The sequence below is a fragment of the Styela clava genome, chromosome 5 (genome assembly GCF_964204865.1).
Source record: "Styela clava chromosome 5, kaStyClav1.hap1.2, whole genome shotgun sequence".
NCBI lineage: Eukaryota > Metazoa > Chordata > Ascidiacea > Stolidobranchia > Styelidae > Styela > Styela clava.
In genome coordinates, this window is record NC_135254.1 from 8,529,109 (window position 1) to 8,555,530 (window position 26,422).

The window sequence follows — 26,422 nt, forward strand, 5'->3', positions numbered from 1 at the left end:
GCTGTGAAATATGTACAAAAATGTGTGAGTCAGTTTATTATTTTCAAGTTAAGTCAAGATGTTAATGGAGTTTTAAGCCCAGTCAGATCCATGGCATAGAATCAAAACAATATCAGAAGCTTGGAATAGTTTTCATAATTATTGGACACGTTACTGGACCTATGGATCGTTTCAATATTATGTTGTTCTTATTCTTTGACACGTTATGAAAAGTCGCTTTTCTCTTTGATTACTGGACCAATATTTTGAAATTTTCAGTGGTTGAAGATTTTTTTGCCAGACGGCTATTACTTTTATTTTTCAATATTGGACATGGAGTGGACCTATGGAACGTTTTACAATTTTTGGACACCTAGTGGAAAACCTAAAAAGTCGCTTTTATGCTGGCACTCTTCTTCTTGTTCTTTTGATCACGTTCTCATCGAACGTCGGTGGTGTGTAACGAAATTCCTGCTTTCTTAACGGGGAATGGCGTACAGCTCCGTAGGTACCGGTAGCGTCAAAGATAAGGATTGCTTCTCTCGGATTGACGTGTCCATATATTTGAGTATTGCTCTCTTGTTTATAATAAATAGTTTTCGTATCTAAATATTTATTGAATTGAACAACTGAATAATCACAAAGTCAAGAATGAATAAAAAAAAATGGGAACATTACCCCGAACCTGTACAATTATATACTTTAACCCCAGGAAAATTCTTCCCATACTTTACCATTGTAAAATTCTTGGTGCTTATTTTAAGAGTGGTTTGTCGAGTTGACGTCGATAAAATGTTATATAGGTTTCAAACTATCCCTTTAATTCGAAACATTCAACAACCTGTCATTTGAAACCACCGATGGAAAAGTTTAGCCTGATTCATGGGTGGGAAACCTTTTTCGGCTTGCGGAGCAAGAGCGGTTAAATTTAATGAAAAAGTTCTTCCGCGTGCCAACCGAAATTTGTGAGAACAATCCGGACATTTTTGAAAATTTAAGTGAAGGACCTTGAAGAAATGCTAAAAATTCCTTCAAACAGTGAAAACACAATATAACCGAACTTGAATTCATTCATTTGCACATTAAATTATAAGTTCGACTCCATAATCAGCATAAAAGACGATAAAATAAATGATAAAAAACAAAATAAATAAAACTGATTACAGAATCAGGAAAGCGAATAGTAAGTAAGGTTTAAAACGCACTTAAGAGACAATGAGGATATACATACATATATATAATTGAGGTGAAATCATGGAAATTCAGAGAACTCTGATCCCCAGTTCAAAAAGATAAACCACATTTGTCACTGAAGCCAGTGATTTTCATTCCAACCCGCGAGCCGCGACAACCAATTGGCGGTCGCGCGGCGTTTTCACGGGAAAACCTCCCTGTTGTTAAATCTATATTAAATAAGTCGTTATCGTTTTATATCAAAATGTGGTGAGGTATCTTGAAGATCTCATGTTTTTTCTACGTTCTGGTGGAAGGACAAATAGCTCTTTTCTCCTCCCTAACATTTTGAAGGTGTGACGTAAACTTGGAACGTGAGTATCCAAATAAAATTTACCTGGGAATAAATAATAGAGGTATGCAGAAATATTAAACGGTCTAAAAACAAATTCACTCAAGTTGTGTTGTTACGAAAAGAACGATTTGAGCAGTTATGTAGAAAAAACGCTGCTCGTCATTTGGTTTGGGATACTGAGGATGAGATGACACTGCCATAACGTTACCTCTCGCTTGAAAGTCGATTATACTCCATTCTGATAATGAACTTTGTGAATAGTTGGTCGGGTATTAATCTATATAGTTCAGTGGTTCCCAAACTTTTCTAGAAGTTTTTTAAATCTCCTATCCGCAAACCTTATGCCTTTCGGCAGTAAATTAAAACAATATTTAGTGGGTCAGTTGTAACAAACAAGTCTCGTTTTGGCGTTGTAGCTTTTAATTTCTGTCAGCGCAGAAAACTAATATTCGCAGAATCATGAAAAATGCAAAACAATTTGAACACTCGATTGGCTACAACGACATACAAGCCAAATTTAAAGAGGTTTGTTCAATCTTAGGAATGCCAGAAGTCTCACTAAGTAGCATGCATAACGATAAATGGCTTGTAAATTTCTGTCATAATCATGCTGATATGTGACTTTTGCAATAAAGGTATATCTGATGTTCATGTGTGTTCTAGTTTATTATGTGGCTCTTCGCTTTAATACAGTACAAAATGTGGCTCTTCGTCCCTGCCTGATCCCTGTGCTAGATAGTTTTCGGTAATGAAAAAAATTCGACACTGGTTGAGGGGCTAATCTTGTGGGGGTTTGAACCCCAGAGATATACCTATCCTATGATATGGTACCGAATTGGGTACAAACCTCTACAAATATAATGGGATTTACAAATTTATTCCAGGGGAGAGGAAAGTAGATAAGAGGGCTTGACCATATGGCGAACCACGGCCTCTCGTCTGGTTACCATTCCATGCCATCATTCATGATCATTGGATTTCAATGTCGGGTATGGGATTAGTTAGTTATTTGTTTTCGGAAATATGGACTTGATGGTATAGTGGAAGCCGTAACCGACCAGCGGCTACGTGAATCACCCGGGCGGCGAGGAGTCCAGCAATCCTCCCGCACATAACCATCACTGCTTGGGATTCGAACCTGCGAACCCACGCAGGATAATCAGAGGAGGGTATTCCTAACGCTTAGAACGATAAGCCACGCCGCCTCGCCTGAATAACCCGAAGGGAACAAGACGACTCTCCCACAGTTAACCCTTTTTCAAACCATTTACTCGCAAAAACTCGTCAGTCAGTCTCATATACATTATGCAATATAATGAATATTCGGAATCAATAAATCCGGCGGCCAATAAATCGCCAGTGCAATTAACTTATAACTTATCAAGCATTTCACAAGCAATTTCACGACGGAAGAGAAATCGCTTAATAATCCAACGCAACATCGTCATTTCCTCAAACAAGTAGTTTTGCCGGCAGAGAAAACAACAAAATTTTCGACGGTTGGGAGCAGTTCCTTGTACCAACCCTTATGGGAGGTGAAAACCTCCAAATTTAGAAACACACCCTTCCCCCTCCCCTAAAATGAAAAGCTGGGAAGCATACTGGTTGCTAACTAATGACTTAGATCAGAGGTGGGCAACCTACGGGCCGCGGAGTAGTATAATCCGGCACGCGCACTTCCTCGAATTATATAAACAAAACAGCTGTTTTGGCGATTTTTATTCTTTACGTAACATAATTCATTGTGAGACACGTGTGGACTAAATTATATTATAACCTAATAAGTATATAACTCATAATTACTCGTTTAATGAGCCTATAAATTAATTATAATTAGACAAATAATTCAATGACGCAGAAAATATTTAAATGGAATTTTTCGAGATGCAATGCAATGAGGAAATAAATCTATATTCTATTAGAGAGATGTGTCAGTGCTTGATTTCTATTTTAAAAAGAATAATCGGTCGGTTCTAAATTTCTAAAAATATGTCCGGCCCGCCAATGACTTGCAACCCTTAATTTCGGCCCACGAGCGACAAAAGGTTGTCGACTCCTGACTTAGATATTCAATTACCCAATCGATTTGGGAGCATTGAGGTAACACATCTGGTATCACCTACTTTCACTTAGCTCCCCAGCAAACATATTCAACTTCGCCGATGACTCAATATATTTGCATGGATATTATATTATTAATGTTTTAATTATTGTTCAAAACAAATATACAAGATAATCAAAAGGGATGCTAATCACTGTGACATTAATTCAAATATTCAAATTAAAAAAAGGAATAATAAGACATCACATCGAAGTAAAAAACGTTATAGGAATAAATGTAGATTAATGCACAAAACATTCCAACATTTTAGTGTTAAAAACTGATAATAAAACCAGCATTAAGTGAACTATTATAAAATACTGACATGCAGCTACTGGCAAAAAGCTGTCACAACGTTTATGGCATACCAATACAATTGATCTGTCCCCTTCTCAGTTACATCGGTTGCCCATCGAAGTTGCATAAACCAAAAATGATTTTAGGGTTATGTAAGAACTAGAGTGTGTATTTTTTTCTCATATAATGCTGATTGCAAAACAATATTTTACAGACTTATATAACGACCACAGAAATCTGAAATAACAGAGGAGCAGGATGGTAGTGGAATTAAAACATAAATTTCATAAAAATAGAGTACCAGGACTAGGGTCAGTCCTGATGCAGTGCTGCATGTAAAGATCTCAAAATTACAGAATACCGATTAATGAACCAGCGGAAAAGATGCAACAGGATAGGAGTATGTGCACTTAACAGATCGCCACTGGTCAAGATAGGTTTTTGCATTGTTTTCAGAGTAACTTTGATCTTGACAACTTCATGCCAAATAACACATGTAGAACTGTTTGTAGGCATCTGCATCTTGTACCTGAATATTAATAAATAATGGCAGAAAGCATATGGAACAGCATAATTTGTTATAATCATCATATCATGAGCTACCACATGTCGGTATTGTACTATACATGATAACATGGGTCAACTAAAGATAAAATGGGACCAAAAACATGCGTATGTATTTGATGTATCAAATGTTATGGCTATAAAAAGTTTAAATACAATGCTTTGAAACGAAAAATAGACTAAAGAAATTGTGATCTGTGATTCCATTTCATGCATGTGATATTCTATAACTCAAGACATTTTCAAATAAAAGTTTGAGATTTTGAACATGATATTAGGTGATAAGGCTGTTTTGAGAGTTTGCACTATGCAAATATCAAGTCTTATTGATCACTATAGGTTTGATTAGCTGCTTGAATAAAGCATTCTTTAGAACGAACACCAATTGAATTCTGTACCGTATTTGTCCATTACATTCAGTCTTCTAAAAGTATAAGATCTTTTTTTAGTATCTCATATGTGGCTCCGTCCAACATCTCATTAGAAGATCCTGGTCGAAGTTCCAACCAAATATGTCCACCCAGATTGGATATGATCTGTAGATTCTAAAAGCCATAATATAATTTTGAAGACAATATTATTGCACAAAACAATCTTATAATTTGTCAATTTTCTGTCGAGCTATTACTGCACTAACCACTTTAATTTTATATGAATTTATTGTATCAACTTATGTTAGGTGATGTTAGTGTGGAATGACCCGGAGGTTTGACGCATTGGGCTAATCGTTAGGAATGCGCTTGCCATCGCACCTTTTATTACCCTGAGTAGATTCGCAGTTCCAAATCCCATAGGGATAAAAATGTGAAAAGGAGGATTGCTGAACTCTTTGCCGCTGTAGGATGGTTCACATAACCACTGGTTGGTTACGCCTTCCTCCCCCCTCAAGTCCATGGATATGTAACAAATAATTGTTCATGCATCCAACTAGGGTTTATTTTCGTTTGGTAATTTCCGACGCCAACCATACTCGTCTTTGGATAAATTCTACTAAATAATTTTTTTGGAGCTCCCGAAGTATGTGCACCAAGATGGCGCACCACCGAAATAATATTTTTATCTTACCGAATCAGGTAGAGCATTCAGTTTTTCTTGAAACATTTCTTTACATGATGTTATACAGCAGTTGATCACAAGCAATTCCATAACACATGGTAGCAATCCGGTGATCTGGATGGCTTCATAATCATATAAATCCACACCAGTAGCTTGGATCAAAAAGATTTCAGAATATTATACGCTAACACTAGACAAAATAGTAGCAGTGGAAAATTCTGAGTATCATCACATTCCCCTTTGTAGCAATCATATTCATAGTTTTGATCTAGTTTAAATTAGGCAATAAAAATGTACAATGTTTCTGTGATCATATTCAGAAACAGATGTATTTACCTGTCATTATAAATGATTACTGTGCCTCAGGAAAAATTATTGATCCATGTTGGATATTGTTACCAGTGGCAAAGAACAAGACATCATGTATTTCATAAGACTATTTATAACACAGAGCAAACCATGTTAGGTTTGAAAAATATATATCGTACACTTACCAGGTTTGTTTGCAAAATCATTCTTTTGATCTGTTATAAACAAAATGCATTCTGCAGGTAATATATAGTAGTTCAATACTAAGCACGGGTTATTAACCTGACTATTTGCAATATAAATTATCCTTGTTCTCTATATTTTATTTTGTGAAAGTTAATGAAAATGGTCTTTGGAAAATGCTAATAAAATATTGATCACACATCATTTTAGTCATGAGATGACTTTGTACATTCCTAATTGTGAATATGATGTACAAAATTCAAAGTTTGGCAAACAAATGCTCTTCAAATAGTTTTTTTAAAAACAGGGTGTTACAAAAGTAACGCAAAATTTATTTCTTGAAAGTTAAGAAAAAAGGAACGCAAAATTTAATCTTAAAAAGGTAAAAAAGTAACGCAAAATTTAATCTTTAAAGGTTTTATTTATTCTATTATTCGCATTGAACTGATTTTAAATATGAATTACATTATTCGTTTGTGTGTTTCATCTCTCTCGCCCTAGAAATACGAAGGGAGAGAGGAGAGAGAGCACGGCATAATGGCCGAGTGGTTGAAGCGTTGGACTTGAAAAACGATAACATATTCCCGCGCATATTCTAACCCTGTTCGCAGCGCTTCCTAAGCAACAGAAACGCTTTTTTCAGATTTACAAATAAGTCACATTAGTGTAGAATTATGAGGTGGGTTCTCACCACCTTGTGGCTTCTGATGCATTGTTTCTTGATAAGTAGTTCTTCTCACCAAAACAAACCTTTCTTTGATATGCAAGGCTATGGTAATCAGAATTTAGAAAGAAGATTCTAAAACTGAGTTTGTTGAAAGTCAAGTATGATGAATTAGCTTTCTATGTTAAGAGTTCAGTTGGAATCGCTTCCTCCGACATGATTTGTTGCAATGACGTAAAATTTTGCGTTACATTTTAACACCTTGTATATTAGGAACTTTCCCATTGTTTAATTTACCTTGACATTGCATCGTTCGAAGACAGAGCACATAACTTCAAGATCATCAATTGATAAATGAACCTTTAATTCCTGTATAAATGAGCAACGACCTACAACGGATGACAAGGCAAAAACATCACTTCTTGTGAGAAACGAATCTAGAATATTGATTTTTTGGAAAGATGATTTTATGACGTTTTTAGCTGCTTCACCACATTCATTGACCGTGTGAATGAGCTCAACAAGCTCTTCGTCTTGTACTCTTTTAATTTTTTTGTATTTTCGTTTAAACCATCCTGGTTTAGCCAATTCTTTGATACTTGACAATAAAATTTGCTTTTTTTCTTCCACATTTCTGCCTACAAATGAAAATACAAGAATGTTTTTAATACATGTTGCAATGACAACTGTCTTATACAGCATAAAATATGCGTAATTTTATCAGTCATTTTCAAATATTCACTCTGGAAAAGCAGCAGCTTACATCTGTAAATTAAGTACTTGATGAAAAGATTAAAATCAATACAGCCTTTTAGTTCAGCAAAGTCACCAAATTACATAACTCATTCAGAAATATAGATTTACATGTTTCCCAGGAACAATGAAATAGTTTTGTTTGTGTGATATTTTTGCCTATGAGTTTGTTTTCACCATTTTATACTCAATTGAGCACCAATGCAACATGGGAACATTTGGTTTAATTACTTAAGACTAACTAACCTTGAAAAATTCCAACTTTTGAATCAATTCCAGCAGCAAGTTTTGAAGTTTTAGGATTAACAATAACTCCAAATAAAATTCTGCGGACAACTACCCAGTGTGGTTCATATAATTGATCAGAAACGAACCTTTTGAATTTGCGCAAAGACATTTCAGCAATAAAAAGGGCTGTAAGAGCTTCTTGCAAAGACTGATGTTGCATCAGAAATATAAAATGTCCTTCAACCAGCTTCTGGTTTTCTCCTACCGAGCCAGGAATTGTTATGAGAATGTCTTTGAAATGCTCTGCCGTTAGTCCATTGGGTAAATCCGATTTTGTGAAAGTTACTCTTTTATTCTTAGTACCGTTATATGACATTTCCTTCAACTTGTTCATGACATCATAGATTGTTAAACCTGTTTTGCTTTGATCGATTGTGATATGTTCTGATTTAAAAGAATCTTGTAGCACAAGCATGAGAACTTCAGTTAATGTTTCTGGTTTTTTATCTTTGTATCTTAGAAGAATAGTCACAGTAAAAATCAAAAACATTGGAATAGAGCAAAGTGAAAGTAATTGAGGAGAATTCATTTCAAGATGGCTCATGATTTCATCTGTTCGTTCACCACTGAAACCTCGAACAAGTTTTTCCACATTTTCTTTATTGAATCCTGCTAAGGCAATAACTTTTTGTGCACGTGTTTTTCCTTCAAAGAAACGAATGGCATGCTCACGGGAAGAGTAAAGAATGTAAATGCCTGGAAACAAGTCACCAGATAAGATGCTATTAAGAATAAGCTTAGGATCAGCTTCTTGGGTATGGTTTATATTTCTACTGTGTTTTCCAAGATGATCAGGTAATGAATACTGATCAGCCCCATCCAGAACAAGGAGAAACTTTGAAGGATTTTTTCTAATCCAATCTACACCAACTTCAGTTATGTCATCACTCATGTCCAGGTGTCCAAATAAAAATTTTCCAGGACTTATTTTTTCATGTACTTCTAAGTCTCTAAAGTTTCTATGAAGAACGACTTCAACTTTTGCTAGGAGTGGAATATTTTGGTCCATAACATCTCCAGCATATCCGTTCAGCATTTCTGTTTTGCCATATCCTGCACCACCAATAATAACAACTCGATGTATAGCAGCTTCAACAGGGCTTTGAAAAAAATTCTCACGTTTGCATCCAAGGCCAGGCTGATGTTGTGTTTGTTGACTGAAACCAAGCTCTGGCTTGTATTCTGTTTCTTTAACTGTTGTTCCATAAAAATCAATTTTTCTAGTTTCTGGACTGACATCAAAATCTATAGTCGCTAGATTTTTTCTTTTAAAAGAGTAAGTCACGGTGTTCCTGGTTGATGAATTAACAACTCTTTTGAATTCATTAACTTCATCTGGAAAGAAGTGAAGTATTTTAAAAATGCATGATGGCATGACAATTAAATTGCTATTTATGCCAAAACAATATTTCAGAAAATCCTTCATTCATCATTTCTAGCATATGAAACTTCGCAACTAAGCTAACAACTGATGTTTGTTTGTACACTCAAAAAAGTAAACCTTTGATTTTTCAAATTTGCTATAGAGAGTATCTGTCATCTAGAGACAATTTGAGATTGAATGGTATCTTTGACGCTAAATATTTGATAAAAAAATTCCAAATACTAAAATAGCTCTAATTTATATATTTTTGAAAATTCTTACTCAAATGGAGTTTGCATTCAGAACATTGAACTAGATCGATGATAAGAGAACAAAAGTTTGAGCCACCCATATTTGCACAATAAAATTTTTATCAAATCAAACTAGAAAAGCAATAAATAAACACAAATCTTTTGCTCTAAAAATCACTCTTTGAAGATTCATGAGAGAGATTCTTTGACTGACAATGTCAAAATTGATGCTCACCAGACTCATTACTCTCATGTGTCTTCATATCTTTTTTTTCATCAGTTTGTTTTTCTGTGGTATTAACTGTTGAAATATTGTGTTCTGTTGCTTTATTGAATTCTGGCACGCGTGTTGACTGGGGTTCAAATAGAGGAACACCACCACATGCACCCGGTTCATCTAGTCGAAAAAAAAGATATTCATGCAGGCGTCGTACGGAGAGGAATTTGGCTTGCATCATGAGTATACCAATTACTGATCCTTCATATGGTAGTGCTGGAGTCATATGAAATTTATAATTGGTAGTAAAAATATATTTACTTCTATCCTCTTCAAAAGTCATTTTGCAACTTAGAATTTACCACATGCTTTGACAAAGCACCAGATACTAGATTTAAAAAAATAGGAAGATTCTTATGTATTAAGAAAAGTATTTGCTCTCAACTAACGCATGGAACGACACACCAAAATATACAGTCACCACACATTTTTGGCTCAAAACCAATAGATTCCCAAATTACATAATGTTAATTTTTCTTACCCTCCTCAGATTCATCGTCGCTACTTTCGTTCAAAAAATCATCAACGAGTTTTTGAACTCTTTGTGTAGTTGCAATTTCTTCTGAAAACGGTTTGAATAAAAAAAATGTAAAAAGCAATGTTTCCAATATACAACATAACAAAAAATATCACAACATTTTTATTAATATTATTTCAAGAACATGTATAGTGATGTTACTGATCTGCAACAAGTAAAGACAACAGTATTCCTAGCACTTCAGTAAAAAAATAATATAAGGCAATATACATGTTCATTGACCAATACACCAATCATACACTAATATATAAAACTGAGTAATGCTAGTATTAGAATTCTTCGACGTTGGTGAAATAATATTATTCAGAAAGAAATATTTTTTATATTTAATTTAAGAATTGTGAATATTGAAGTGCACTCAAAATTCTGTAAATACTAAAGCCTACCATTCTTATGCTTCCAAAGCCAAAGCATCTCAAGGTTTCTTTCCTCAACTGATTTAGAATCTTCAATAATATTTCCAACCTCATAAGAACTTAATGACAAGCCATATTTTGACATTGCAAATCTTTTGAATTGGGAAGAATTTGCAAATCTTCGGAGAACTTCCATGAAGATATCCTCAAACCGTAGGCCTTAACGAAGAATTTGTAAAATATGGATCTGATGGATTGGAATCACTGGTACGTACCAGATTAAACTGAATTAAAAACTCGTTTCGCAGACCTCACATCATTCAAAATTGGCACTTCTTTGAGGGGCACATAATTGTTTCTTGTGGGCTGCATTTGGCCCACCGGCCGTAGCTTGCACACCCCTGATATGAATAATGTGTTATACGTAAAAAGTTATAAAATGGGCAAAACACTTTAAAGCAGTGGTTCTTAACTTTTGTGAGCCTGCCGAACCCCTGCGCTATTCTGCAAGCTCCCGCTGAACCCCATCGTACTGAACGATTGAAATTAGAAGCCAAACTGTAACGTAATAAAGCGGAAGCTAATTCTTGCAAGGTTATAGAATATGAACATTGTGATGAAACCTTAGATATCAATAACCATGTGGGTATAATCATTGTTTTGTCACAATGGCGTTGGTGGCAGAAAGAGCAGATGGTTTTTGTTGTATAAGTTCTGCGGGTGAACCGGCGGAAACTGATAAAAAATAACTTTGAAAATCCGAAAGATGATAATATGCCCCATAAACGTTGGTAGTTCAAGCAATTTGTTCTCAAACTTTAAACTGCGCTGAAATGCGAATAAAATCGTTTGCCAATTGTTTTATTTTACAGAAATGGAGATAGGATTAATTCGGCGCCATATCGAGGTTGTTCTGAATGGATCATAATAATTTCGGGTAAAGCTCTGCGATAAACTATTCATTGTCGCAAATTAATCATGAACTGTAGTTATTTTTGCATAATTAGTATGCAGGGTGATAAAAAAGTCTCATAATATGCAACTGTTTCAGAGCACCTTCGTCACACCCCTGGAACAGCTCCACCAAACCCCAGGAGATCGAACCCAGTTTAAGAACCACTGCTTTAAAGCATAGTGACATGATATTCACCTGTAGGTTCATTTCCCTGTTCTTTGAAGTATTGTTCAACAATGTCCTTTATATTTTTTTGAGTGCCTTTTGCACCTGAATACAAAATAACTTTATTCAAATTTCAAAATTATTTAAAACATAATAATATTAAAGGGCCTCATGAGAATTATGTGGTAAACTGCTGTAAATTAGGCCATAAGCAGACTTACCATACACAGTTAAAAATATTAGGATTTTTCAAATAATGTAAATGAGTTGACTTGAATTAAAAAATGTGCAGTCACTCACTTAGTGTTTGACAAACTTTTTTCAAATATGCTCCTCATGGATGGAAATCCCACACTTATTTACCACTTATTTAAGTATACGATTTTTTATTTGAACCACAACATTTGTTAATTGGTGACAAAGTTGGCAAATAAGTTTCAAATGGAAAAATGATAATGCCCTTAAAGCATTATCTTGTTTGAAATTTTACTCAGAACACTTTTCATTGTGAATTTGCTATGTTATTTATCCAATAGACCAGTGGTTCCCAAACTACCGTATTTCTTCGAAAATAAGACCTGGCCTGAAAATAAAACCTAATACGAATTTTAAAAATGATTTTGATTAAACCCCACCCTTAAAATGAATTTAAAATGTGTGGGAGAGGAAATGTTCAATGACCTGAGGTAAAGTGAAGATCGCACCACTATTCAAGATTGTGTGATGTCACAATCACAAGCTTTCTACATCTTTTTAACCCACTAAGATTCCTTTTGAAACCAACCAGTGGGTCGCGACCCATAGTTTGGGAACCGCTGCAATAGACAATATTTCGATAGACAAAATTGGATTTATTCGAAAAGATACTGTCATTTTAAAAACCCACCATTTTTTTCTTTCCAAAGCCATAACATTTGTATTTTCTGTTCTTCAATTGATTCTTGGTTATCTTCTATTATAGATGTTACTTCATCCATGCTCAATGCAAGTCCAGTTCCAGCCTGAGCAAAAACTTTGAAAAGCTTTGAGGAAAATCTCTTGGATATTTTGTAGAAAACATCTTCAATTCTTTCCACTTCATCTGCTAAAATTAGAGACTATATTATTACAAGAAACATGTCAATTTCAGGCAGAAGCAAAAAGTATTTCAGCTACAACTCTAAACAATACCAACAACTATAGGAAAAATATACAGGATAGTGTATAGCAGGGGGGGGAAACTGTTTATTGAAATGGGCAAAAACGTATAAATACATTAATTCTACATGTTGGATCATTTAAGCACTCATTAATTTTTAGCAAGTAAAAGGTAACTTTGCAAGTTCTCATCTGAGAGCTGATTCCTAAGTTTTTTTTTATCTTTCACAGCAACATTTTTATAATGAACTGCTTGTATTAATTTTGTACGGTACATCTCCTGAACCCATGATATATTAAATTAAGTAGGTTACGCCACACTTGAATATTAACACAATTATATTCTTGAGTCTAAGTAAATCATAAAAAAGCAAAGCCGAGTTTGCATTTGACTAAGTTGCTCAATTTGCTTCCTCTTACAAGGAATATGAACCACATTTACAACATTTCAACATTTCCTATTTTTAGTTTAAAAAGAGATGAACAGTTGTTGCCTATTACTGCATTAGCAATTGAAAATCAACAAGATAGCTATCAGAGACCGCTGACTTATCGATTTAGCGGCGTGTATTCTTCGCTCTGACTCAATAGCGACCCCGCATGTCCCATCACTAATCATTTAATAACTCGCTAATTATACAAATAATTCATCCAAAATTAATATGCTTCTGGTCCAAAATATGATGAATGCACATGCAAAATTTGGAGCAGATTCAACCTCGCTTTCGTGAGATATCGCCTAACATACGAAAGTGTCTAACAGACAAATACCTATCAACATACTTACCGATCAAGATCGATAAGTAATAACCGCCACAAACTACATCAAATAAAATAAAATATATCAAACCAGTAAGATTATACTATTATAAAATTACTATTACCATAGACAATGAAAGAATGAAATTTTAAATACCAATGGATGCATCTGAATCTGTTTCTTGACTAGAGATCGCTGCTTTATTCGATGTCAAAGATGCTTCTGAACCTCGAGGAGTACACCATTCATCATCTGATGATGATGATCCATCTATATTGTGAAAACATAAATTTTAATCTTAAGATATTCGAAGTAAAATTTCACAATAAATTATAACCTTGTCAGTTGGAACATAAAACTAAAGCATTAAAAATATACTTGACATTTCCATACCATTTACCCTTCGTGAAATCACATTTTCATAGTATGATTATGTGTTGAAGCAAGTGTGCGCATCCTGCAGCCCACAGGCCAAATGTGGCCTACATAGAATAATTGTGCGGACTGCGAAAAGCCTATGCAACTACTAAAAAGCCTATGATAAAGGAGCAATTCACGGTTTCACCCAGTTATTTGTATTTGGTCCTGCTGTATGAAGGGCCGCACACCCCTGACTTAAAGGATTGCTCACTCACTCTGACAGGTGAGTCACGTAAATGGTGATAGGTTAACTCTCCAATACCCATTCAGATGCTATTACCGTAAATTGTCAGTCAGTATCCTCTGGACTAGCCTTCAGTTGAGAGGCAGCCATGGTTTTAAGTAAGATTAATTAAATTCAATCATAAGTCTCAAACAAGGTCCATTACTTTAAATAAAAATAGAACTCATAGAAAGACATCAGGATGGGAATAGCATGATTACCGTAAGTATCATGTCTCAAATAATTTCAGACTAGATCTAACAAAGAAGAGCTGTTCACCAGGTGGCAGAGACTAGTTTGTCACTTTGTTAGTCAATCTAATAGTCAAACTGGTGCTTTTTATGGCTTTTCAGATGATGCCTCTATTAGCATTTTTATTTGTTTTGACCCACAAATTGATAAAGCTTGTATCAAATAATCTGTTTGACAGTCCAAATTTTATATGTTATCATGTGACATTTAAAAAAATTCTTCAGGTAAATATTTCTTCAATTACCAGCGCAATATCAATTTTGCACAAGTTGATCTGAACACTTGTAGATTTAAGTGTTACTACTAAAATTATAAAGTTTTAATTTTCACATGAGCACCAAAATTAGTCATTTGAAATTATGAACCTGAATCATTTGATGAAGTGACTTTTACATCTTTGTTGTCATTCTTCTCTTTGAAAGAAACATTCTTGCTCCTCAGTCTGGCCATGGATGTACCTGGAGATTCCAAACTTGTGGATTGGATTTCGTTTTGATCCATACCTGGAATGTAAATAATAAAATACATAATGTGCATTACAGTGAAAGCTTTATTATACTTGACGTATCAATCATGCATTTGAAAAAATAGTAGCTGAAATGAAATTTTTCAAGCCCAGTCGCTCATCAAATCTGAATACAATACTTAAAAGACAATGGATTCAAGTCTTATAGGCTCCTTCTAGCAGGAGGTACTTGGGCTGATACAACCTTAGATATATTAAAAGAAGAGTTCGAAATAGCACTTGAATAGTATATATTCAATTTCAACTATGCTGCCCCAGAAAAAATAGCTTCAACAAAACATTCATTTTTTGCTTGTCCATAAATTGCTTGAACTTACATCCTGCTTCTGTTTGCAAAATGTGATCTTCTGAAGAAGAATCAGTTTCAGAAGATGGAACATCACAAGCTGGTTTGCAAACACGCAGGATAGGCTGAATGTTAGATGTTATCTCTTCATCTCTAAGCTGTGCAATCGATGGTGGAGGTAAGGAATCGGGTACATCTGTATTAGATGATATTTGAATGAATCATTTAATAAATTTAAATATTATTTATATTTACAAATATAAAACTCACTAATCCCATTTACGATAAAGCATTTCTCTGTGCTCCCGAAGTATGTGAACCAAGATGGCAAACATCGGAACGTAGTATGTATACCAGGTTAGGGTTAGGCCATAATTTTATTCCAATTTTCCTTATTTTAGTTCTATTATGAGTTTGGGGACTAGCCACGTGACTCCAATAGTATTTGTACCTGAAATATGGCCTAACCCTAACCAGGTACACATACCACGTTATGGCGTCCGCCATCTTGGTTCACATATCGTACTTGTGGAACACCAAAAAATCTTGGCATTTACAGCAGTTTGGATCATTACAACACAGGAATTTTTTTACTAGAAAACAAGTGCAACACAATCAAATCATGATATCACTAGTTCATAAACATTGGTAATAGTTGGAAATTCGACAACAGTTTGGGATTTACCATATGGGAGGACCTTTCAAAATACCTTTTCCCTAATTAAAAATAAAGGTCAATTTCTAACCTGAAACAGTGTGTGAAATATCTTTTATGTCTGGGGATTTGTTGTTCACTCCATCTTTGTCCAACACAGAAGGATCATTTTTTTTGGATGTTTTCGTGAAAGTGTTTGAACGTTCCACGTCCTCAATTTTGTCATCATCTTTGCATTCATCTGAAATATGGGTTAAATTTACTTGACATATAAAATAGTGCCAGACAGTCCATACCAATATTAACACAAAGCAGAAAGCTTTCAAGTCACATCTACTGACTGAGTGTAAAAACCTTATGATTCAGATTCCTACGAGTTGGATACTTTTGATACAGATATAATTCAATTGTCGCATTACAGTAATTCTCTACCAGTGGAGGAGGAGAGGAGATTCAAAGAGTGAAATGATAAAAATTAAAAAAGAAATCACTGCTACAAAGCCTTATTCTGGGTGAAAGGCATATAAGATGTCGTAAAAATATAGTTACAGAATAGTCATAAGTTAGACAGAATGAATGAGGGTCACAAATTGCTTGATTTTGAAGATTTTAAAGGCCACAAAAATCAAATCTTACTGCAATTTTAATTTCCGGTTTTTATTATTCAAATAATATTTTTCTGGCATGCCAAGGTTTTACTACCCTCTTTGTTCCTTGCGCTGCTGCTGCTTTCTAATCATTTATTGCTAGAGAATAAGCTTTTGCAAAAGTAACTATATACGTGTTTTGCAAATGCATATATCCTCCTGGGTTTCACAAAAGCTACAAATGACTTGCGCCATTATTTGGGCCAAGCTCAGTTATGTAATCATAATCACTGAACGATAGCAAAGTTGTAACTCACCCATTTCAGCTATATTTGTTCAAGCTGGTTTAGAAATTTTCTTCTCTTTATTTAATTCAAACTATCGAACTATTTTGAATAATATTCGCAAAATTTTAAAAACTGTATCTTGTATTATCTGTAAATATAGAAAGAGTAGACATTTTAAAATGTAACTATAATAAGAATGAGCCACTACAGCACTATATAATCCCATATCCATAAAAAATAAACTGCTTACAAACTGCTTTAAATATACAGTGTGCTTGCTCATACCTTCACAATTTAGTACTGTAATTCACATTTGACTTGAATAATAAATATTTAAATTGCATTTAGCAATGTTGTATTTTTCTATTTAAGCATTCTACTTTCTTGAACTAAATTGTGTCCTATTTTCTATATGCTCTTTATGGGTATCCCAATAAAACTATATATTCTGCTGACAAGAAGAAAAATTCAGCCGGCTATACACACACAGTTTAATCATTAACCTTAGTACTCCCAGCTTTTTATAATAAATATGACAACATGCATGGTCCTGTATTAACAACACTTTTTTCCCAAATCATGCTTGATGACTGAAAATAAATTCTCTCAGATATACTGTATATTCGTAGAAAGAGCGTGGGCGATGTTGACTTTTTATTATGCCATAAATGAAGTCAGTTATGCTGAAGTGGTAAATAAATATTAGTAACAACAGTATGGAAAATATTCCATTTTGCTCATATTTGATCTTAATTTGAAAACGACATGAAACTGGCCAAAAATGGCTCAAGCTCAATTGTTAATGAAAATAATTATTTTGAATGATGTTTAAAATCTGTGACAAAAAGAATACATCCAGAAATAAAATAATTTTCAAAACCTGTTACACCTGGACAAAAACCCAAAAAAAAAATACCAGAGATACTGCTCATCGGTTCATCACTTATCGATTTCAATCGGTAAGTATGTTGATAGGTATATGTATGTTTGTCTGTTAGATGCACGCGATATCTCACGAAAGCGAGATTTAATCTGCTTCAGATTTTGCATGTGCATTCATCTTATCTCGGACCAGAAGCCTATTGATTTTGGGCAAAATATGTCGTATAATTAGCGAGTTCTTAATTAATTAGTGATGGGGCACAAGGTGTCACTATGGAGTAAGAACGCTAATTTGGGGTCCCCTAGCTTTCGATCGATAAGTCTCCGGTCTCTGACCGATATTCTCGTTTTTTGGTTACATAAATGCCCCAGTTTGGACACATATCATTCAGTATTATTGTCAATATACTTTTTATTAAACAAATGGAGATGGTTATTTGGACATTACCTTTTCTCGTTATAAGAATATAACGATGAGGGTGTCAACAAACAAAGGAGGTCGCAAGACGTTTCGAAGAGGGAACGCGAAGTTGTTGTTAATCACATTGAATGAGCCGTTGTCGTTTTATATTGAAGTATAGGGGCAACCCTAAAATGTGGGAAACGGGAACGACGGAAAATGCACTGAAATGCGGGAAATTGCAAAAACTAAAATGCGGGAACTACGGGAAATTTCACTAAGAAGCGGGAAAATTTCACAAAAAGCGGGAATGACGGGAAATCGCTTTAAGGTACAGGAAATATTCATTTTGGGGTATGTTTAGGGGAAATTGTTCTAGAAAGCGAAAGCAATGGTAAATATACGCTTGGGGGTGTATGTACGTGAAAATTTATCTAAAATGCGGGAATGACGGCAAATCGCTTTAAAGTACGGGAAATACTCATTTCAGAGTATGTTTATAAGAAATTGCACTAGAAAACGGAAGCAACGGGAAATATACGCTTGGGTTGTGTGGATACGGAAATTTCACTAAAAAGCGAAACATTTCACAAAGAGTGGGAGTGACGGGAAATCGCTCTAAGATTCGGATAATACGTATGTTAGTACAATTACCCCGTACATGCACACTCAAGTATAAACGGCACTCCGAAAGTATGTGCAACAAGATGACGCACAACCTGAACTCTAACCTGGTATACATACTATGTTCAGGTTGTGCGCCATCTTGTTGCACATACTTCGGGAGCGCCGTATAAACTTGCCGTTGCTTTCGCTATTCAATGCATATTTACCCCACACATACTCTAAAATACATATTTCACATACCATAAAACAAATTCCCGTCATTCCCGTCTTTTGTGAAATTTCCCGTAGTTCCCCAATTTCAAATTGACAAATTCCCGTCGTTCCCACAGTTCCCGCTTTTTAGTGAATTTTCCGTCGTTCCCGGGAAAGGGAAATTACGGAAAATTTTACTACTAAGCGGGAAAATGTTACAAAAAGCGGGAATGATGGAAAATCGCTCCAAGATACTGGAAATCTGCAATTTAATTCAAATACCCCGAACGTGCACACACAAGTATGAACGGCGCTTCGGAAGTATGTGCACCAAGATGGCGCACAACCTGAGCTTTATTCTGGTACACATACTTGGTTCAGGTTGTGCGCCATCTTGATGAACTTACTTGGGGAGCACTGTATAAACTTGTAGTTGCTTTCGCATTTAAGTGCAAATTTACCTCACACTGGAAATCTGCAATTTATTTCAAATACCCCGAACGTGCACACTCAAATATAAACGGCGCTTCGGAAGTATGTGCACTAAGATGGCGCACAACCTGAGCTTTAATCTGGTACACATACTTGGTTCAGGTTTGTGGGACAAACAAACAAAGATCTTTTTTTCTTCTCTTACATTTAGATAGTATAACTTGAACGTGAGCATTCCAATACGATTTACTAGGTATGCAGATAAATGAAAATGTTCTAAAAACAAATTCACTCAAGTTGTGTTGTTAAAAGGAGCGTTTCGAACAGTTACGTAAAAGAAACGCTGTGCGCCCTTTACCTTGTATCCACACTTTTTCGCTGGCCTTGTTTGTTCAACTTAACTCGCACTCGCTTGTTCAACTTAACTCGCTTTTTACATTCTTTACTCATTAAGTGTATTTCATATCTAATGAAAACAAGAACTGATTATTTTTTTTATTATTTTTTTTTTATTTAAAAGGAGAAATAAAAAGCACTTCGCAAAAAAGCATTTCGTGCTGAACAATGGAAAATCTGTCACTCAAATGTTGTGAAAAAAAAACACTTCACACTATTCAATGAATATATATATATATGCTCTTTGCACTATTCTATTGCAGTAAAATTGCACACACTTTACCAATTCGCTACAGCCATTTTTTGTCGTCATGGCGTGAACCTTGTCAACAACTCAGTTGTGCTGTCAGTTTTGTTTCGATTCTCAGATTGGTAAGTATAGGCATATATGGCATTGGAATTTATTTGGCACAAAAAAAAAGGTAAGTATAGTAATTTGTTCAAAGTTTCTTCCAGTTTGAATAATGAACCAATTTATGGGATTTCTAAACTTCACCTCATATAGTATGTTTTCACATGTAAATGGTACATTTTGTCTTCTGCAAAGATTTCGAATGTTGGTTCGATATTGTTCATATTTTGGACAGTGTATTAAAAAATGTTCAGTATCTTCGACTTCCCTGTTGCATTGGTCGCATATTTCATCTACATTTTTATTGAATTTGGAAAGATGTTTATTCAGCATACCATGTCCTGTCTGAAGTCTAAAAATATTTCTTGTTTGTATTCTTGATTCTTTTATTTTATTCAAGTAATTTGGTATTATTTCTGGAAATATTCTTTTATAGTATAGTCCTGATATGTTTTGTTTATATTGTATATTCCATCTATCTTGTATATAATGTTTCATTTGGTCTTTATTTTCAGGTTTTGACAAGTCTTGATTAACTTAATCTTACGTGGATAAGTCAATGCAGTGGGTTTGTCTTTGAATTCTACTCAAATGCACAGTTAGCATAAGAAAAGCTAAGTTGTGATAGATAATAATGATGATAATGATTGTCAAATTATTTATTTCTCATTATTACGAGACGAATAAACATAAATACATCTATCATGTGTTTTGACAAATATTATTTCCATTTGCCAACCCTTTTACGCTTGGTGAACTCAAAACTGCAAAAATCATAAAAATCTCCGTAGAGAATTGCGTGTTAGTAATCGTAGCAATTGACAATTTTGCGCAACGCATGCAAGTCTGACTCCAATGCCTATTATAGGAAGTGATTTGGAACATATTCTGAGAGAACATAACCTTTGTGCAAAGCGTCTTAGATTCCTGAAACTTTCCAGTACAATCATGCACAAACAGAAGTTGAGGCGTAAACAATATCTAATAACCCTGCCTGTGGACTGACCCTGATGACCCCAAAAGTTCGTATCGTTGCCACCCAGTGATATACCTAACGCAAGCGTTTGTTTATTAATTATTTATGCTTCTAAATATGTGTATTCTTGGTTTGATAAGTGTAATAAATCTCGCTTCCTGAATAAAGTGTCGAAACATAAAACAAAAATACCCGCCGTCTTATTTTCTGTCTATTTTATATTTGTATTGTCACAACCAATTCTAACACTTCAATTAAAGTGAAAATAAAATAGTCAGAGGCCTCGGTGACCTTCGACGATTTCGCGACGCAAACAAGTAGGTACAAAGTAGGGGTCGGCAAACTACGGCCCGCGGGCCAGATCCGGCTCGCGTAACAATATAATCCGGCCCACGAAGCTTCACTGAATTATATTAACAAAGCAATTGTGATGACGATTATATTCTTTACAAAACAGAATTTGTTTTGAGACACTAAATTATATTATGACATAACAAGTATATAATTCCCTATCACTCGTTTAATGAGCCTATAAATTGATTATGATTAGACAAATGGCAACAGAACGTAAAAAAGTTTAGGCCGAGTGCAAATGGTTAAATGTCGCAGAAAATATTCAAATGATCAGTTTTTTCTTGAAATTTAACTGAAATAAATCTGTGTGACAAAATGTAATTCATTGGTAATTCCCTCGGTTTTCAACATTCTAAAAATATGTGCCCTTTAATTTTTGCCCGCGAACGACAAAAGTTTGCCGACCCCTGGTCTAAAGAATAAAGGCAAAAGGTAAAACTCTTCTTCCTCCTTCTCTGCCAGGGTTTACTTTGAAATGCTGAAAAAATTACTCATTTTGGCTAAACTCTATTCAGTAGATCAGGGGTCACCAAACTTTTTTGACCGCGGGCCGGATATGACTCAAACTGTGTTGAAACGGGTCGGACAAATATTTTTGTCAATGCAATACAATAAATTCATAAAAGTTTGAAATCTATGCAATTTATTCAACAATATATATTCTATATTTCTGAAGACTTGAATATTAAATTCTATTTATATCGCAGAATATAGATCGAGAACATTCTAGGAAAACAAATATACAAGATTTCTATATGTAGACAACTACCCTGAGTTTAGCTGTTATCAAAACGTTGCAGTCATGAATTAGGAATGTTACAAAATCCGCTTTTTCTCTCCAAAAAATGTACGCATCACGTCTGCCAAGTACCGCTACGCCGTGTCGAATACCGCTCATATAAACGACTACGTACTGCCTGCTGTAGCATGGAATTCCATGAAATTTTGACATAATTCAGATAAAATAAACAACTATTATCTGGTATTTGATTTTTTTCATCAGCGCATAAATTTTCCAACATTCGGAGCTTTTAAAAATTACGCTCTATTTATACGTAGTACAGATTAATGATATTGTCTATGGACACCAATAAAATTTATGTGGGCGTGTGTATTTCTTTTCTAACTTGATACTTACCAATTTTTATGAAATTTGTACAATCGAAACCTCGTTAAATATTACCGACAATGAAACCACTGTCAAACTAACGTGCACAACACCAGCGTTTATTTGCGACGATCTTTCGGCGGTATCAAGACCGTTGACAGAATAAAATCCTGAAATAGTCTCAATATTCCATAGATGTGACGCAGATCGAAAGACTAGTGATTGATATGTGTTCTTTTTTCATATTTATTACAGTTCTTATGAAAAAAGTAATACAATCTTTATGGAAAGAATTGGCCTGTCTGGTGGTACTAAAATTCTGATATCTCTGTTATTTCTTGATCGTTTTTTTATAAAATTGGTATTGTTTTCTTAATTTCACTCAGATCCACCGGCGCAGTTTTTATTTAAATCGGATAAACTTTAATTTTTTGTAACATACCTACATGCATATCCGCTATAAAGCAGTACAAAAGTTAGTGTGACTTGTGAAATTGGAGCAGTACGCGAGGGATTACAGTACTGTTAGCGCAGCATGCACATTCGACGTTCATTTTAGCACAAGAAACGTAAATAGTTTCGTCGAAAGCACGCGCCACGAGTGCATCTTTCGCAGAAAACGTTGCGTAGGCTACCGGTAGAGAATTTTAGCCTATTTTGTCACAGCTATTTCTAGACTAATTTTTCATTACTACTATTAAAACTACAACTCCTAAGGTGGCAAATGATGATTGACGTATTTGATTCATACTTAAATTTCCCAAACACAACCAAAAACTAACGAATAGCATTCAAAATCGCAAAAACGAAGTATTGTTTACAACCACGACTGAAAATTTGTCAGGGGTGACAAAACAAAAGTATTTAAGCGGATGCGAAAGGGCCTATTATTACGTCACTTTTTTGCATCTTGCTGATTGGCCAATGTTACGAAATAAACAAGGAAGACGATGCTCGAGGAAAATTTCCCTTGGAAAAAAATTCGCCATTTTTGCGTGTTATTGCGGACCGGATAAAATGACGCCGCGGGCCGGATCCGGCCCGCGGACCGTAGTTTGGTGACCCCTGCAGTAGATAAACAAAGTGTAGGTCTGCAGCTCGCGAAATTGCGTCAAGTACTTATATCTCCATTAGACGTAACATTGGAGGCAAACACTGCGTAATGGAAAGTAAACGACATAGAATTGTAGAATGAATGAATAGATTCATATACACAGAATTTAAATAAGAAACAATAAATAATGCAATAAGTAAAATATTCAATCATATTTTATGTATATGTTTAACACAATTCTGTTAGTTTTCGCGGCGCATTTGGCAACTCGCCACTAGAACCCATTGGGAACCCTACATTACACCGTTTTTCTTTATCAATTTAACCCTTTCATTTTATGGTGTTCCGCGAGGCGAGATAAAAAGATGTAAGTAAGTGTTCCGTGGTCGAAAAAGTTTGGGAAACGCTTGTCTATACAATCCAGACAATAAAATATAATTGAACATGAGTTCGTCGAGCCTTTGAAATGTTTCATTAATTTTCCAATCCATCCATAGGGTTAAAACTACAGCATTATGTCATGTACAATGGGAACGGGATTAGTACTACATGGAAAGGCAATTAGCAGTCAAAATGAATTGTAGCCATCTTACACGTTCATCCTATACTCAGCGCTATTTACTACGTAAATCTTGCGTGTTTTAATATTTATTAGGATACATATACAACCATGAATGCGCAAATTAGAACAAGAACAACGTGAAACTATTTATACTGGCTACCGGCGTGTATGGCCTTTCTGAACCAATGTGAATATTTCCATATTGATACAGTTTAAATATTTCAATTCAATTTGATTGTAGATCTAGGCCGATTTCTACAACAACCTCTATTGTCCACAGTTGTTGGTTACAATAACTAAGATAGGATTTTTTTTCATTAACTTCAAATTTTGAAAAAGTAGGATCCATAGTCGTGTCCATCCATTTTTATTTAGACTTCGACCACATAAAATCAAACTCATTGCACACCAATGCATATAATGATTTATATCCGTGGTTGCCAATCTTTTTAAGCCGCGCCCCTTTTTTAGAGTTTATCTAATCTCACGCCTTACCTCAAAAATAACTAGCTAACAATAAGCTACAAATAACAGACGGTAAGGCGAAAGTATGTTTTATTCATGAAAATGCTTGGATTAAACGTAAATATCAAAAATAAAGAAATGTGAATATCTAAAATAAGGCGGGCAAGATCACATCTAACATGTAATTTCATGCAATTAGCTTCACGCCCCTTCAAACAATTGTCTACGTCCCCCTTGTGGGGCGAGCCCTACCGTTTGAGAACCACAGATTTAGATTGACCACCTTTCACTACCAAAATTTCAATATGAAATATCATACACCAAGCAGATATTTCAATAATTACCTGCCCTGGCTTCAACTTAGCCGGCATTATTGATATTTGCATGATCATAAGCAGAGTGCTAAATTTTCGGTACTCCTGAAGTATGCATACCAAGATGGCAGACACCAGAACGTAGTATGTGTACCATTAGGTAAGCTTACCATACGTTCCGCTTTAGGCGGGACAGTCCCGCTTTTCAGCGTTTTGTCCCGCCGTCCCGATAAGTCAGCCAAAAGTCCCGCTTTTCCAGCATAATACACAAACATGTTCTGGTTACTGTTGTTTCTGCGTAGCGCAGCGCTAGCCTACTTACTGAAGGTGAATGCGTTCGTTTCCCGCTGATTCCCATTGATGGCAGACGTATCGCATGTAAAACCAATACTAATTAGTCTCAATTCGAATTATTTGTACCGGTATCGTTAACGTCGATTCCTTCCTATTTTTCGAACTGAACCCGATATTTGGACAGAGAATATGCGCATGAAATTTTGATAACAATATGGTCAATAAAGATAGCCGAGATAGCTTTAAATGTAGGAATGTAGGCCTATGTAGTAAAATTGGAAAATGTGAAGTTATAAAATCATAGCTAAGGGGTCGTTGTCTTTCGAGGCGTCCCGATTTGAAGTCACAAAAATATGGTAACCCTAGGGTTAGGCCATAATTTTATTCCAATTTTCCTTATTTTAGTTCTATTACGAGTTCGGGGACTAGCCAAGTGACTATTTGTACCTGTAGTGTACCTTGTAGTATGCCCGTAGTATTTGTACCTGAAACTATTGCCTAACCCTAATCTGGTACACATGTATACTACGTTACGGTGTCTGCCATCTTGGTACGCATACTTCAGGATTACCAAATTTTCGTGATATATTCTCTAAAATTTTGTTCCCCATTGGATGTGTACGGGAGTATGCACATTGTATTCGTCCGTCGATTATGATACGAAAGCAGCACTTTTGCGAGCAGAGCTGATTTGAAGTATGATACTTGTTAGTAAATAGAATTACATAATACAAAATGAGCCGTGGTGATATATAGATGTCGCCAGATGGTCACATTAAAAATATGAAGAGGGATTTATGGCAGAACGATTAGGGTAAAAAGATTCTGTATTAAAACACTCCAGGCCGTTTATATAGACACAATGCCACCGATATTTAGCCTCTTGTTAAGTATAGCAAATCGTACACAAACGAAACTTTAAGCGAAGCGAATACGCCGGGATCCGCCTATTGTGTCAACAAAAATGAAATAATGCCGACCGGCTTGCGATAGTTTGGCCCCGTTATTGGCTGAAGGAATTCGCCACGTGGAAAATAGTATGGAGAATATACACCCGTGTCTTCAAACAACGAAATGGGGCTTACAAGTTACAACATTAAATTTTACACTTTGAACTACATTTAATGAGATTCCAGTTTTTGCAAAAATATTCATCGATTATTTTGTGTTCAATGAAAGTGTGTTCGACTTTTTATTTCTTTCAATTTCGTAGCCTATTTTTGCTGACTGGAAAAAATAAACTTGATTATGACT

General features: G+C 35.1%; 1 protein-coding gene across 1 annotated transcript; it reads right to left on the reverse strand.

Annotated features, from left to right (window-relative positions):
* Window positions 1-3,686: 3,686 nt before the first annotated feature.
* On the reverse strand, window positions 3,687-16,910 carry LOC120344502 (uncharacterized). Its single transcript, XM_078112728.1, has 16 exons — window positions 16,791-16,910; window positions 15,978-16,127; window positions 15,263-15,427; window positions 14,785-14,922; window positions 13,681-13,794; window positions 12,514-12,708; window positions 11,658-11,732; window positions 10,538-10,726; window positions 10,095-10,175; window positions 9,572-9,733; window positions 7,681-9,057; window positions 6,979-7,319; window positions 6,016-6,049; window positions 5,535-5,677; window positions 4,868-5,014; window positions 3,687-4,434 (listed from the first exon to the last, which is right to left on the reverse strand). Exons 1-15 carry the CDS (start codon window positions 16,792-16,794, stop codon window positions 4,886-4,888), a joined length of 3,297 nt encoding a protein of 1,098 aa, XP_077968854.1. The 5' UTR covers window positions 16,795-16,910; the 3' UTR covers window positions 3,687-4,434; window positions 4,868-4,885.
* Window positions 16,911-26,422: the final 9,512 nt, after the last annotated feature.